At 53.3% G+C, this 13,556-nt stretch overlaps 2 protein-coding genes across 5 annotated transcripts; one reads left to right on the forward strand and one right to left on the reverse strand.

The window, feature by feature from the left end:
* Positions 1-302: 302 nt before the first annotated feature.
* SLC35G2 (solute carrier family 35 member G2) lies at positions 303-6,319 on the forward strand. Of its 3 annotated transcripts, none has more exons than XM_042893869.1 (3): positions 303-363; positions 3,549-3,622; positions 4,278-6,319. In XM_042893869.1, exon 3 carries the CDS (start codon positions 4,300-4,302, stop codon positions 5,533-5,535), a length of 1,236 nt encoding a protein of 411 aa, XP_042749803.1. In that variant the 5' UTR covers positions 303-363; positions 3,549-3,622; positions 4,278-4,299; the 3' UTR covers positions 5,536-6,319. The 3 variants fall into 3 exon arrangements, with proteins under 3 accessions (XP_042749803.1, XP_042749805.1, XP_042749804.1); XM_042893870.1 differs by lacking the exon at positions 303-363 and adding an exon at positions 753-859; XM_042893871.1 differs by lacking the exon at positions 3,549-3,622 and having other exon boundaries at positions 342-363.
* Positions 6,320-7,925: 1,606 nt separating this feature from the next.
* SCLY (selenocysteine lyase) lies at positions 7,926-13,333 on the reverse strand. Of its 2 annotated transcripts, XM_042893868.1 has the most exons (13): positions 13,238-13,333; positions 12,693-12,867; positions 12,519-12,619; positions 12,265-12,412; positions 11,869-11,996; positions 11,579-11,743; positions 11,119-11,225; positions 10,800-10,836; positions 10,337-10,420; positions 10,092-10,194; positions 9,864-9,939; positions 9,079-9,278; positions 7,926-8,177 (listed from the first exon to the last, which is right to left on the reverse strand). In XM_042893868.1, the coding sequence occupies exons 2-12, from the start codon at positions 12,853-12,855 to the stop codon at positions 9,119-9,121; spliced, it is 1,272 nt and encodes a 423-aa protein (XP_042749802.1). In that variant the 5' UTR covers positions 12,856-12,867; positions 13,238-13,333; the 3' UTR covers positions 7,926-8,177; positions 9,079-9,118. The 2 variants fall into 2 exon arrangements, with proteins under 2 accessions (XP_042749802.1, XP_042749801.1); XM_042893867.1 differs by lacking the exon at positions 13,238-13,333 and having other exon boundaries at positions 12,693-13,093.
* Between the last annotated feature and the right edge of the window lie 223 nt (positions 13,334-13,556).

Genomic DNA, 13,556 nt, shown 5'->3' on the forward strand with positions numbered 1-13,556 from the left:
AGGAGGGCGAGGAGGGGAGGAGCGGGGGGCGGAGGGGCGCCGCGGGTCGGGACGGCGGCACGCGAGAGCCGGGCGCCGCAAACGTCTTTCGCGCGAAAACGCCGCGCATGCGCCGCGCCGCGGTCGCGTAGCGCCGTTGGGGCGCCGCTGTGGCCGAGGGGGCGGGGCGTCGTCCGGGCGACGGGAGACGGGCGGCGGGGAGGGGACGGAATGTCGCGACAGAAGGACGGAGGGGCGGGACCGGCTCCGCGAGGCGGCGGGGGCGAGGCCGGAGCGGGGATGCCGGCCGAGGGCGCGGGAGGCCGGGGGCCGCCGGCCAGGGAGAGGCGCGCGGCGGCCGCTGAGGGCGGTGCGTCGGCGGCGGTAAGTGCCCGCGGGGCGCGGGGAGGGGAGGGCACGGCGGGTGACAGCGGACGCGTGCGGAGCCGCACCGCCTGGTGCCGCCAGCGTGCGGGCTGTACCGAGCGTCGGAAGCGGTGAATGAGCAGCGCGGCGCTCGCCGAAAAGCTCCGCTAGCGTCACTGCACCTCCTGAAATAGGAGATGGAACATCTGTCCGCCGCCAGGTCGTAATAAAGTCTTCCTTCGAGTATCACTGATCTTTAATAGGTGCACGGATGTAGCCAGGCCGCCTGGACGGACAGATGAAGGTCCCTCCGGCAGTGTCGGTGTCACGGCACTGAACTGCCTGCCGCTCCAGCGGCGTGCCGCAGCCCGCGCCGCTCAGCCCGCAGGCTGGGAGCTCCGAGCCGGGCTCTGCTGCAGCCCGTAGGAAAAGCCGCGTTGCGAGGAGTCAGCGCGCTGCCGGCAGAAGCGGTGTGACGGCGGGTCGAGACGGGTCCCGTAACGGAGCCGTGTAGGTATGCGCTGTGCCTGCTGCATGCGTGAGCGGAAATTACTGGTCTGTAGTAGTCTGGTAGAGTTTGCTTACAGCCCTCGGACATCGGCTCGGGGCGATATCCCGGCAGCGATAGGGAGCGTCCTGCCAGGCCGGCATTGCCGGCGCGGGGATGGCTAGCGTCGTGTTTCTGACTTTGTTAGCAGCTGCGGTTGCCGTGCCCGCAGATCTGTCGTGTTACATTTCACTTGGCTGACTGATTTTGGCCTAACCTGCCATAGGTTGAGAGTATTTTCCTGTGGGGCTATTAAAAATCTTTGATGGTAAGCGGCAGTCAGATGTCAAAGGCTGAATTTCCCCAGGCATGACAGGAAGGCAAGCGCGGTCTCCCACTCCTCAGCACTGAATGGCACGTAGTCGTGGGTTCCTACCTACCTTGTAATTGCTAATCAGCGTGCATGTCCTGCTTTTGGTTTTTTAGGAGGGGTGAGGAGGGGTTCTTTTAAAAAAGAAGTCATGGTGTATTGTATTAATGGTGTGTGACACTCAGTGAGTCCGTTGTGATGGTTTGCACGCCCATGGGAACGTGCTCCCATGTTGGCAGTCAGCGACTTGCAAGAGCTGCCAGTTTAAATGGGTGTCAGGTTGGTGTCTGAATCAAGAGTTTGTTTTGCTATGCAACGTGAGAACTTTGCACGGGATTTAATTGTCAGCCTTCTGTTTCATTCAACTTGAATTATATTTTTCAGAAGATATGCAAATACACCATACAGTTTTATGTCTCTGGATACAAAGCAGAAAAAACCCCACGAGCTTCTTGTGATCTCCACAAAAGGCATTGGCAGAAGTGGCAAGTTTTCTGCAAAGGCTGTGTTAACTTCCATTTGTTTTAGATTTGCCTGCAGGACAACCACTGTGGGTTTGGGATATGCACCCACCTCAGTCCCCTCTGAAATTCTCACTTAAGAAATGCAGATGGCCCAAATGTACAAACAGGTGTCCTGTGAGACAGCAGAGCACGTCACATACCCAGTCCTGAGTCAGTGAAATGCAGTTGAGATTGAAGCACTGCAGTTAGTTTTTTTTTCTCGTTGCTCCTCATTCCTGACGTTCTCCTTTCTGCTTTGCAGACCTCCCTGCTGCCAGTGCTGGTAGTGCTGAAGGCAGCGCTGAGCCGTGCAGCCATTTTGAGCTGCGTGCCCAACAGCCATTGTTTCCCTTCAGGGAGCTCTGAATGCATTACGCAGGTCCAGCACTACATTTGCAAATGCATTTCATCTCTTTTCCCTTCTCTGTATTTGCTGGAAGAAAATGTCACCAAAACTCAGGAGGAAAGAAAGATGCCACAGTATGCTAACAGTTAGAGAAATGCATTTTGGGGAGGGTTGTTATTTTTTTTCTATGAGCCAACAATTGCAGCATGTACTCATCTGTTTCTGGATGAGGACCAAGTTTACACAGGCTGGATCCACTGCTGCTCAAACAACACCTCGTGTGCACTGTTTGCATTTTTGTCCTCCCACTTTCCCCATGCATTGTGGAGATCAAAGTCTTCGTTTTAAGACGTGGGGAGAGCAAGGTAGAATAGTGAATATAAAACACAAAGAAAACACTAGGTAGGAAAAGCTGTGCTTGTAAAAGGCACTGCCTCCCCGGACTCATTCTGTTCATTTTGCATTTGCTTGTTAAAAGAAGCTGAAATTAACAGCTTATCTACAGAAAAAGCATAAGCAGCAGCAGATAAGACTGGGGCACAATGCTGGTAGTTTTTAAATGCCAGATGGGTTGTTCACACTGCCCTCGAGTGCAGCTGATGCTCAGCTCTTACCCTCTATTTACTCACCTTGGCATTTCAGCTGGTGCCTCTCAGGTTTCCTGCAGGATATATACTGTGCATTAATGGGAATCCTGGATCCTCCACCACTTCATGGTGTCCTGGGTGCACTTTCAGCCCCATTCCTCTCTGCCCCTACCAACCACTCAATCTAAGAGCTGGGATACAGCTTTGCTTGGGTATAAGCAAGGGGTTAAGAAACTCTCACCCTGACCAAAAGACTGTTCTTACGTAGATGATGTTGTCGGCCAGGCACAGGCACTGCTTTGGCTGTCACTGATCATGGATGGAGAAAACATGATGGCTGAACCAGGTCACGATAGCTATCTGTGAAGTGCTACCATACCTCCCTGTCATTGCCTTCTACGTGGGTTCTGTCTGCGGGTGTCCCTGCGAGGTGCTGCTGTTTGCAGCCCAGCCCCCCCACGGCTGTCATGCACACCAGAGGCCAAACTGCTGTGGCCTGTGGGGCTGAGCTGCTCTCAGCTGCTGGGGAGGATGAGCCCTCTTGGGCATCCCCTCATCTGCAGAGGCAGGTGAGTGGGCATCAGATGGTTAATTTTCTTGTTATTAAACTGTAGGAACCTTGTGCTCACAAGCCACCATTTGCTCTTTAGATTAATTCACTCAGTAATTCCGAGATCAAGTTGAAGCATGATTTTAGCAAGATTACACTTGGTTGCCTTTTCCTTTTTTTTTTTCCTTCTCCAACAGTGCTCCAATGTTACCAGTTGCAGAGGAGCATGGCCTCATAGCACGTCTCAAATGTTCAACTTTGAACAAAATCAGAATGCCTCATGCCTGCCTCGAGCGTTCTTTGCTAAGGTTGCTGTACCCTGTTCTGTTTGGTATCAGAGCTTTTACTGTTTCTGTTTAGATACGTGGACAAAGATGTAGATGACAGAGAAGTGTTTTCTCATTCTGGCTTGGAATCAAACCTCTCAAGAGCAGGTAAAGTCTGCGTGTTTGTTGGTGTATTTGGTGGGGCACGCTGCACCTCCTACAGGAAGGTTCCATTCTCCCTGCTGCTGCCTGACTGGAAGGGCTCTTTGCACACATGGTGCAGGGGACTGCGAACAACAAAATAGGCATTGAATGGGACTTGAAGAACAAGTCTGTTGCCAAGTCAGTCACTGGAAATAAGACGTGAAAAGAAGAAGGTATTTTAACATTGTCAAGTATTGTTCAAAAATGTGTTGTTTCTTTGTAGGCTGACTCGCTCAGGGATACTGTTTCCCTGTGCTGTTCTCTGGGGGTTAGAAATGAGGCTGTCATCTCCTGCCAAACTCCTGTAATCTTTTAAAATTAGCAAGCAATTAACAAGTATAATTCATTACAGGGTATTTAGTGTCCAAAAAGCTTTAGTGAGAGACCTTTCTCGCTAGAACACAGACTGGGACGTTGTACAACCCATACATAATGGGAATGTGCCATTTTCAAGAGTTGGCAAATAAAATGGAGCTAAAGCAAAACCAAGAACAATCTATGTGTACTTGGTCGTGGTTCTTAAAAATAGTTTGTTATCACTAACAGCATTTGCATATTAATGAATCTCTCAGTATTCGTGAAATAAAAAATAATGGTGCATCCCTGTTTTTTCCTTAAGACCAGGACATTTCTCTGAGGAAATGGATTCACCTTCCCAAAAATATCCAGTCAAAAAGCGAGTGAAAATTCATCCCAACACGGTAACAGTGAAATATACATCTCATTATCCCCAGCCAGGAGAAGAGGGAGATGAGGATGGCAATGAAGACGCAGGGGTATTTATGGAGGACAGTCCAAAGACAAGACTACTGAATGCTGGGAAAAACAGAGAAAGGACCTTTTTTGGTACGACAGACACACAGCTTCAGCCAGCACAGCTGCCCAAACCCAGTGAGACGGGGCATTTCCAGAACTTTCCTGAAGGAAATATCCTGCAGTCAAGGAAAATGTGGATAGTCCTTTTTGGATCTGCCGTGGCTCACGGATGCGTGGCTCTAATTACACGATTAATTTCTGATCGTTCCAAAGTGCCATCACTAGAGTTAATTTTCATCCGTTCAGTCTTACAAGTGCTGTCCATTACTGCTGTGTGTTACTACCACGAGCCACCCTTTGGCCCCAGAGGGTACAGACTGCGGCTCTTCTTCTATGGGGTCTGCAACGTTATCTCCATTACGTGTGCTTACACTTCTTTCTCTATAGTTCCCCCCAGTAATGGGACCATTATGTGGAGGGCTACCACTACAGTGTTCAGTGCCATTTTGGCTTTTTTGCTAGTCGATGAAGGAATGGCTTACGTAGACATAGTTACGGTAGTTGGCAGCGTGTTTGGTGTTTGTCTGGTCATGATCCCCAACATCGTTAAGGAAGAAAACTCTCTGCTGAGCACCTGGAAGGAAGCTTTTGGCTACACCATGACTGTCATGGCAGGCTTGACCACCGCTCTCTCCATGATAGTCTACAGGTCAATCAAAGATAACATCAGCATGTGGACAGCACTGTTCACCTTCAGTTGGACAGGAACAGTATGGGGAGCATCCACCATGTTCTTACTTCAGGAGCCAATCGTCCCGCTGGATGGAGAAACCTGGAGCTATCTGCTCGCCATCTGCCTGTGTTCCACAGCAGCCTTCCTGGGGGTCTACTACGCCTTGAGCAAGTTCCACCCTGCTCTGGTCAGCACTGTACAGCACCTAGAGATAGTCATTGCCATGGTCCTGCAGCTCATCGTGCTGCGCATCTTGCCAGGTACTTACGATCTTGTTGGGGGAGCAGTTATTTTAGTTAGTGTTTTTTTCCTTGCATGTTATAAACTGTCCTGGAAGAATTTAGGAAGGCAAGATTATCAGGAGATTGTGGATTCTTCCATTAAATGAACTGCGGTTTTGTTGTCCAGTTCTGGACATGCGTTACTGTTGTATGTGCTATGTGTGCGACCACATGAAAGTAACATATTCCAACTTTGTTGTGTCCTACTGTGCTGGTCAGGTCCTCTTTCTACTGTGTAACTTCACAGCTGATGTAGCAACGTTGGTATTTCCACACTTCTATGACAGGTGAATTTGTTCTAGCGCATACAGTCACTGTTTGTCATGTGATGAAAGGATATTTGTCTCCAGCACGGGGGGTAGTGGAGCACAGGACAAGTTGTAGGCCTCTTCTGCCTCACTTACCCTGCTAAAGTAATATAGAGACAGAGGGATCCACTAGCATCTGTCATTACTGTGCGCTGTGGTAGTAGGAAGATGAGCACAAACATTAAAATGGTCAACCAGGGTGTCTGTATCCTCTGTAACACTTCTTACACTTTGGCTGTAATATTCCAAATGAAGTAATGCTAATAGTTCTGTGATTATCACTTGTGTTTCTGGTGTCTATATAAACAAGAGAATGTATCAGTAAAGCTTTTTGTGCTCTGTGGTCAGGCTTCTATCTGAACTGACACAGGAAGCCCAGACCTCTAGAAGTGTCTTTCCCCCATGCCCTTGAGTGGATCTGCAGTTCTGCTACAGCTCTGAAAGAGAGCTCCAGGAAAATTCCTGATAATAAAAGATCTACCTATGGAGCAGGGCAGTATTCCTTCTCTAGAGCCACCTTCTCCAAAAGAGGTTTCAACTGTTAAGCAAGAGAGGGAAAAATAAAAGCTGCATTTGAGACTGAGGTGTGAGCAGTGGTGTTTACAAGAAACAGCCTGGGAGGCACTTAGTGACTGCAAAACCATTCCCAGAACAGTCAGCCCTAAACACATTCTCCAACCCAAAGAAGTAATGCAAGCTTAGTGTCCTTTCAGTAATTTTCTAAGTCAGCGTGCTTGGTTCCTAACAATTAAAAAACAGTTAAAAATTAAATGGACAAAAAGCACTGGAGTGTCCATGGTTGCAGATGGCATTCCTGGCCCTGCTAACAGCTAGGAAAGAGAAAGACCTGCGTCCACAGTTGTGCGTTCTGCAATTAAATGCAGCCTAGTAATTGCATTAATCCCTACCACACATCTTTCCTACTCTGCCATGACCATCAGTAAGGAATGTGAGGTCAGGCATCGGAGGCATTTGCTCTCATCTTTCTTGTCTTTCTGGGAACTCCTTGGAACTGCTGGGAGCCAGCTGAAAAGGCACAGCAGGAGTCTGAGCACACAGTGGGTTTGTTTTGCACCCCGTGCCACCAGGCAAGGAGCGAGCCATTGCTGCTTACCAGGAATGGCTCAGTATATATGATCTGGTGAACCACAGCAATAATTGGGATAGATTGAATCTGGGTCCCTGAACAGAATAAATAATAATAAATAAATAAATAATAAATAATGAATAAATCTTCCTTGTTGGTAAACAGTCTGACAATAAAGAACACTACAAGTCCATTGATTCTGACTTCCTCAAACAGAACAACAAAGAAGACATATCACAGTATTTTTTCAGATGGAAAACCTGAGCCATTGCAAACTGGCCCTAGGGGCCTCAGGCTCCTGAGACCACCAGGGTAGCAGGGAGGAATGGGTGCAAAGCCCACCTAGTAGCAGGAGGTGTTAGTAAACACACACACTGATGCTGTTCCAGATATCGAGGATATCTGGGAAGCAACTGAAAGGCAGGTGGCAGGCGTGATGTACCATGAATTCAGCACACCCTGACCATCATAGTGCCATGAGTAATAACCTCCCCCCACACCCTCAAGTTGTCTCCCTGGCAAGGGGTGCAGTGCTGAGACTTGGATTGGCATCTGCGTGATGAACCCAGTTGCTGTCTAGAGCTGAGACAAGGACTTGAGAAGTGGTTTGGCTGAGGGCATGCTGCACCTGACATCTGAAACAGGAAAACGTTCCAAGTTGAGAGCTGTTCGGCCACTCAGAGGTGCAATTGATCCTGGTGGAATAAGCCCAGAAGGAAACTTGAAGACGAGAAGTTGAAGGCTTTGTTCTTACCATAGTTTCTAAGCAGTCCCAGGACACTTTGGCCTCTGAAAATATCCCAGTGTCACTATTGCTGCCCTGTGTTTTCCTGCTCAGGGGCAACACCAGCAGCAAGGAGTGATCAGGGTCCCCCCACTGCCCCCTCCCTGCCCACTCCTCAGCAGTGCTGGTTGTGAGCCCTGCCAGCTGACAGCAGATGGGGAGCCCTGGGGTTAGGGCTGCATTGCAGCCAGGATCAGCAGACACCTCCCCGTGCCAGCAGACTGTGCCTGCTGGGACACCAGTGTTTTCAGAGGGAAAAACCATCCCTCTTATGACCACAACCAGTCCAGCTTCCCCCAAAACACCAGGGAAAATACATTTTACATGAGAAAATGCCACAGCAGTGGCAATCACTTTTATTCCTATGAATATCAGAAGACCAGTTTCCCAGAAATCAGTCAGCCCAGCTGCAGCACTCCCAATGCATTTGACACCCATGTCCTCCTAATGTCAGAACTGCCTTGGCCACGCAGGGGTGACACGTTTCCTCGGGCCCTGGCACACTTCAGGGCACCTGCAACAGCCACTTCTTTTCAGAGCACGTGGAGCCAGCAACAGGAGCTCTGCCCACTGTAGGAAGGACAGGGAGAAAGAAATGCAATACAGTGCTGGGAAAGCAATACCCAACACTTTCCCAGCCAGAAAATTTTTGTGGCTTATGGCTCTGGCAGGGGCAGTGCAGTACCCAAGCCCGGCCTCTTGCTGTGTCGCTATAAACTCATTTCTCCTTGGGACAGATGGTCTTTCTTTCTCTCAGCGATCAGACAGCAGGACAGCTTCCTTTGTGGAAAGCAACCAGTGCAAAAGCCTTCAGCTCCTTTGGCTTCCACGCCTGTTATGCTCTGGAGGCAGCCAAGCTCTGAGACTCTTTGACACATGCAGAAATGTGCTGGCAAGCAAGGAATGCCTGATAGCGATGCTCCCAAAATAGGTCTGCACCATGCAATAGAGACAACAGAGTCCTCAGCAAGAACTAGATGAGCTGCTCCAGCCCCAAATTAGCAAAGCCATCTCCTCAGCATAGCCCCCAGCTCCCTGCTGCCACCAGCACATGCTTGCAAGCTTTTCTGCTAAGGCAGCACACACTGTGGAGGCAAACCAGCCATACTGCTATCACTGCGAGTGCAAGGCAACAGACAGCTAAGTAGACCTGAGAGCACACTGCTGCTGAAACAAACTATCTTGCTTCCTCCTCCAGCCACCACTTCCACAATGTTGAATCAGTGATCCCAAGCTGGAGGCTGTGTCAGTTTGGCTGGGCTATCAGGCAGAAGGTTATTCCTGCCAAATCCCGATTCCAAATTGACTCAGTCTGCAGCCATGGAGTTAGAGGATTGGACATAAGACTGGAGGAGCAAATCCTGTTAGCAAAGACTTGCTATTAGTTTGGTCACCATCCTGCCCCTGTACAACCAGCATAAAAGGAGTTGCCACAGCCAGCACCCAGGAGTGAAGCAGAGCACAATCCTACCCCAAGAACCTGGGTGAAGGCAAGGAGTGACTCCTGGGGCCTATGAGGCTTGGTCCTTGCCAAGCTGTGCCACAGCCTGCACAAGGTCCTGCACAACCAGGTCCACGTCCGCGCGGGTGGTGTCTCGCCCCACACTCAGCCGCAAGGCGTTCTGCGCCACGTCGCAGGGGATCCCACAGCTCAGCAGAATCGAGGAGGGCCTGAAACAAACGTGGAGGTGAGTGGGTTTAATTTGAAAACCAAGAAAACGCATCACCAGACCGCCTCGCAGAGCCTGAATAAGGAGCACGTCTGTACAGATGCACTCCAGGAAAAGGCATCTGCTCCACACAGCTTGTTTCCCTGTGGCAGATCTGGCTTTTCTCCTCCAAGAATGAAGCTCCCCAATGTCGCCATGGACTGGCAATTCCAGATGGCATTGCTCTACATCAGCCCAAAAGGACTTGGTGTCCCATATGCAACCAAAGGAGTCCCTTGGAGACCCAATAAGGGCTTCAGTGGGTGAGCCAGACCCACACAGACATAAGGCAGATTCTACTATGGCAGCGCCAGGCACTGAGGAGCACTTCCAATCTCAGCTGCATCACCAGCAGCAGTCATGCGTTCCAGCTGTGGTTCCTGCAATGACCTCCTTCACCTCCTTCAGCCTCTCTAGAAAGCTTTGCACTCACTTTGCTGCAGGGCAGTGATGCCAACAGCCACCCACAGTCTCTTCCCCTGCCTTATCTCCCTCCCTCCCACCCTCTACCCTATGAAAAGATGCCCTGCTAGGGCCAGCTGCTTACCGATCTCCTTTCTCAGAGTGGCAGGCAGCCCCAACACTGGCGAGAAGGATCTTGCAGTGAGACAGCACCCTGCGCCCTGCAAGACACACGAGCACAAATCTCTCAGTGCCCAGTCTCCCCCTGAGACTCTCTGCCCAAGCCATGGCTGAGCTCCCACGGCCCTCAAGCATGCAGCATGCTGCAGCACAATGGGGAAGTTGGACAAAGGAGACATATGAACAGAGCTACCTTGAAGGCCTGAGCCCAAGATAGAGACATTGCAGGTGTTGCAGAGTCGCTTGGAGCCTGTAAACTGGCTGTTGAAGTGGATCCTCATCTTCCCAAAGGATGCCTGGAGAAATCAGAGGGCTATGAGAACATGAGCAGCTGCGTCCTGGCTGAGCCAGAAGGACATACTTGCTTCAACCCAGGGCTCTGCCTCTGCAGGCTGAGATCCAGGAAGGGGAGAAACAACCGGAGCCAGATCCGCTCACCTCTAGCCTGGCCTCCAGGTAGTCCCGAACATCCCGCATGTGGGCCTCATAGGCCTCCCAGTTCCTGCTCACCAGCTCTGCGGCCTGAAAAGACACAGATAGGTTCTGTCAGTAACCTTTAAACAACTCCCTCCACATGCAGCCCCCAAGCGTGCAACTGCAGCCCAGGAACCACCTCTGCAATTGCCACTCCTCCTGTCTCCCAATAGGCGCTCAGTGCCCTGTGCAGCATTAGCTGTGACTGCCCCACTGCTAGGGAGTCTGCAGGGCAAAGTCTGCAGTGTGTACTTTGAAGCAGCTCCTTAGGCTGGCACCAGAAACTCCCATCTCATTTTCCTGGAGTTCAACTGTCCTCTTGCACTCAGTATGTCATTTTTAAAGACTGAGGAGTGCAGCAGGCTGTGTCCATGCTGGCTTTGCCAGGCAGCAACCACGAGGAACCTCTCACCTATCTCCAACTCACCTTGCCAAGGCCAGCAATCATCGGGGTGTTCTCAGTGCTGGAAAAGAAGAGTGAGCAGTGACTTATCTACCTGGACCTTCTAGTCCACTCTCCAGTCTCAGGACACAAACCCTCTCCATATGGGACCCCTCACCACAGGGAGCTCTCTGATACAGCTGGGAAGGGGACAGCTCACCCTGTTACTCCACCTATGCAAAGCCTGCACTTGAAGCTCCCACCACCAACCATCTCTCCAGCCCAGGGACGGAAATGATAGTGCTGACACCTCAGCTCAGGCTGAGCAGCCCAGTGCAATTTTGCCAGTGAATAGCCACATTACCCTGGTCGGAAATTCCTTTCTTGCCCACCTCCAAAGAATATGGGGTGCAGTGGGGTGGTGGTGCCAGGACCACGCACATACAGTGTGCCAATCCGTGGGCCATAGAACTGCAGGTAAAAAAACAAAACCGAAAAATCACATTGACCCTGCAGACACAGTGCCAGGTGCCCCGGTGACAGACAGCTGCCTAAAGCAAACTGAGTGCCCCGCAGAGCTGTCCTCAGCCCTCAGTCACCTCCTACTTTCCCTTCCAGGCAGATCTCCCTGACCAGCATGATCCCCGCCAGCCAGCTTTGCTCAGCTGCTGGGGGATTTCCTGGGATCTCAGCATCTGGGAGATTTGGAAACCCACAGCTGTGCCCCACAGTGCTTTCCCAGCAACATTCTGCTAGTTGCCCTGGGCTGACCAGAGACATCCACAAACGCAAGTGGTGTCTGAGCCTCATGAGCAAAGCTGTACCTTGTGCCCCACAACAGTGAGGTAATCCACCCCCAGCTCCTGCACATCCACACGCCCCTTGCCAATCATCTGTGCTGCATCCGTGTGCACCAGGATCCTGGGCAGCCCCTCTGCCGCTCTCCTCTGGTTGAAGGCACGGATGCGCTGACTCAGCTCTGCAACAGGCTGACAGGAAGGGAGTCCGCATCAGAGGAACCACTTCCTCTGTCTTATTAAACACCTTCTTACAAGGATGTCTCCTGAACACCTTCTTGGCTGCATCCCATCCCACTTGCTATCCAGAGACTCACCATGATGACCCCTGTCTCATTATTGGCCAACATGATGGTAACTAGGCAGGTGGTGGGCCGCACTGCCGCAAGAACATCATCTACTTCGGCCCGCCCGCTTCGTGGGGACACCGGCACAAAGGTGGTTTCTGCAAGATAAGAAACAAGTCCCCAGGTTTGCTGAGAAGCCCCTCAGTGCTGCCCAAACACTAACGAAGAGCAGAAGGGCTGTGCGGGCAGCTGGCATACAGACAGAGTCCTGCAGCTCTTGGGTCAGCAGTGTCTAATACCAGCCAGCTACCATGCCCAGCTTGCAGGAATGTGGGCACGTGTCAGGAGTTTGTGCCATTTCAGGGCAGCTGTAGCCAAATACCCACAATCCCATCCCTCCCTGCTCCCTCCCAGCACCCCTCTCACCTGCCAGGCTCTCCTTCACCAGCTGCTCCAGCGGCAGGCGGATGGAGTCGTGCTCCACGTTGGATGTCACGACGTGCGGCACGGCACGGCCCTGCCCTTGGCTCTCTCGGAAGTACCTGAGGGCCGTGTGGATGACCATGTTGTTAGCCTGAGAAGGAGAGAGGGGGGAATTAAGACCCAGGGGACGCGCGGCACCCTTTCTCCCCATGCCCTCCGCACAGAGACGGTGGCCATTCGCCACCATATACCCTCACCTCCGTGCCCCCCGAGGTGAAGATGATGTCCTCGGGCCGGCCCCCCACCAGCCTCGCCAGGCTCTCCCGGGCGCTCTCGATGAGCTCCTTGGCCTTCTTGCCTGCGGGACACAGCCCGGCAGCTCCACCTCCCACGGCCCCGCGTCCGGCCCAACCGCCGCCCCTCCGCCTTACCTGCAGGGTGGGAGCTGCTAGGGTTGCCCCAGGCCCGACGAGCCGCCTCGTCCACGGCCTGCGCGACCTCCGGGGCCAGCGGGGTGGTGGCGTTGTGGTCCAGGTACACCCTGCCGCCGGCGGAGCCCACCACCTCTCCCGGCTGTTCCATCTCGGCACCCATCGCCGCCCTCACCTCGTAACGGAAAGGAACTCGCTTGGCTCCGGACCTCCCCTCCGCTTCCCCACCCCTCAACTCCTCACGCCTCACCCGCAGCAATGGCGCCCGCCGGCAGCAACGGCGCCGCCCCTCCCGCCGATCAACCCCATTGGCCGCCCGAGAGGAACGCCCGCGCAGCAGCGAATCGGCGCACTCCGTTTTCGCGCCCGGCACGGCGCCCGCCCCCATTGGCCGAGGGCTCCAAAACCTGCGGGGCCCCCATTGGCCCCCGGCAAGCGGCGCGCGTCTCGCGGCCAATCGGCCGAGGACGGCGCCGCGCGGGACCCCCACCCCCCAGCCCCTTCCGCCGAGGGGCGCCGTGGGCGGGGCGAGGTCGCGTGCTCACTCTCTCGTGCCGCTCCCTCCTCCCGCGCGCTCGATTCCGCGCGCACCTCCGCCGCCGCCGAGCAGAGAGGAAGGGGCGGCTGCCACGCGCCGCGCACTTCCGCCGCCGATCCGGGGAGGCGCGCGCGGCGAGGGAGGACCTTCCGGGAAAGGGCGGGCGGGAGCGGCCGCGGCGCTGCCCCTCTCCAAGATGGCGGCGGCAACCTCGGCGCGTTCTCCACGCTCTCTCCTGCGCAGGCTCCGGGGACCCCCCTCCAAGATGGCGGTGAGCCCCGGGGAGGGGAGGGGCCGGGCGGGCCGGGGGCAGGGCGCGCCGGCCG

This window comes from Lagopus leucura, unplaced genomic scaffold (genome assembly GCF_019238085.1).
Source record: "Lagopus leucura isolate 7727_CA_CO unplaced genomic scaffold, USGS_WTPT01 95-40_obj-0_obj, whole genome shotgun sequence".
Taxonomy (NCBI): Eukaryota; Metazoa; Chordata; class Aves; order Galliformes; family Phasianidae; genus Lagopus; species Lagopus leucura.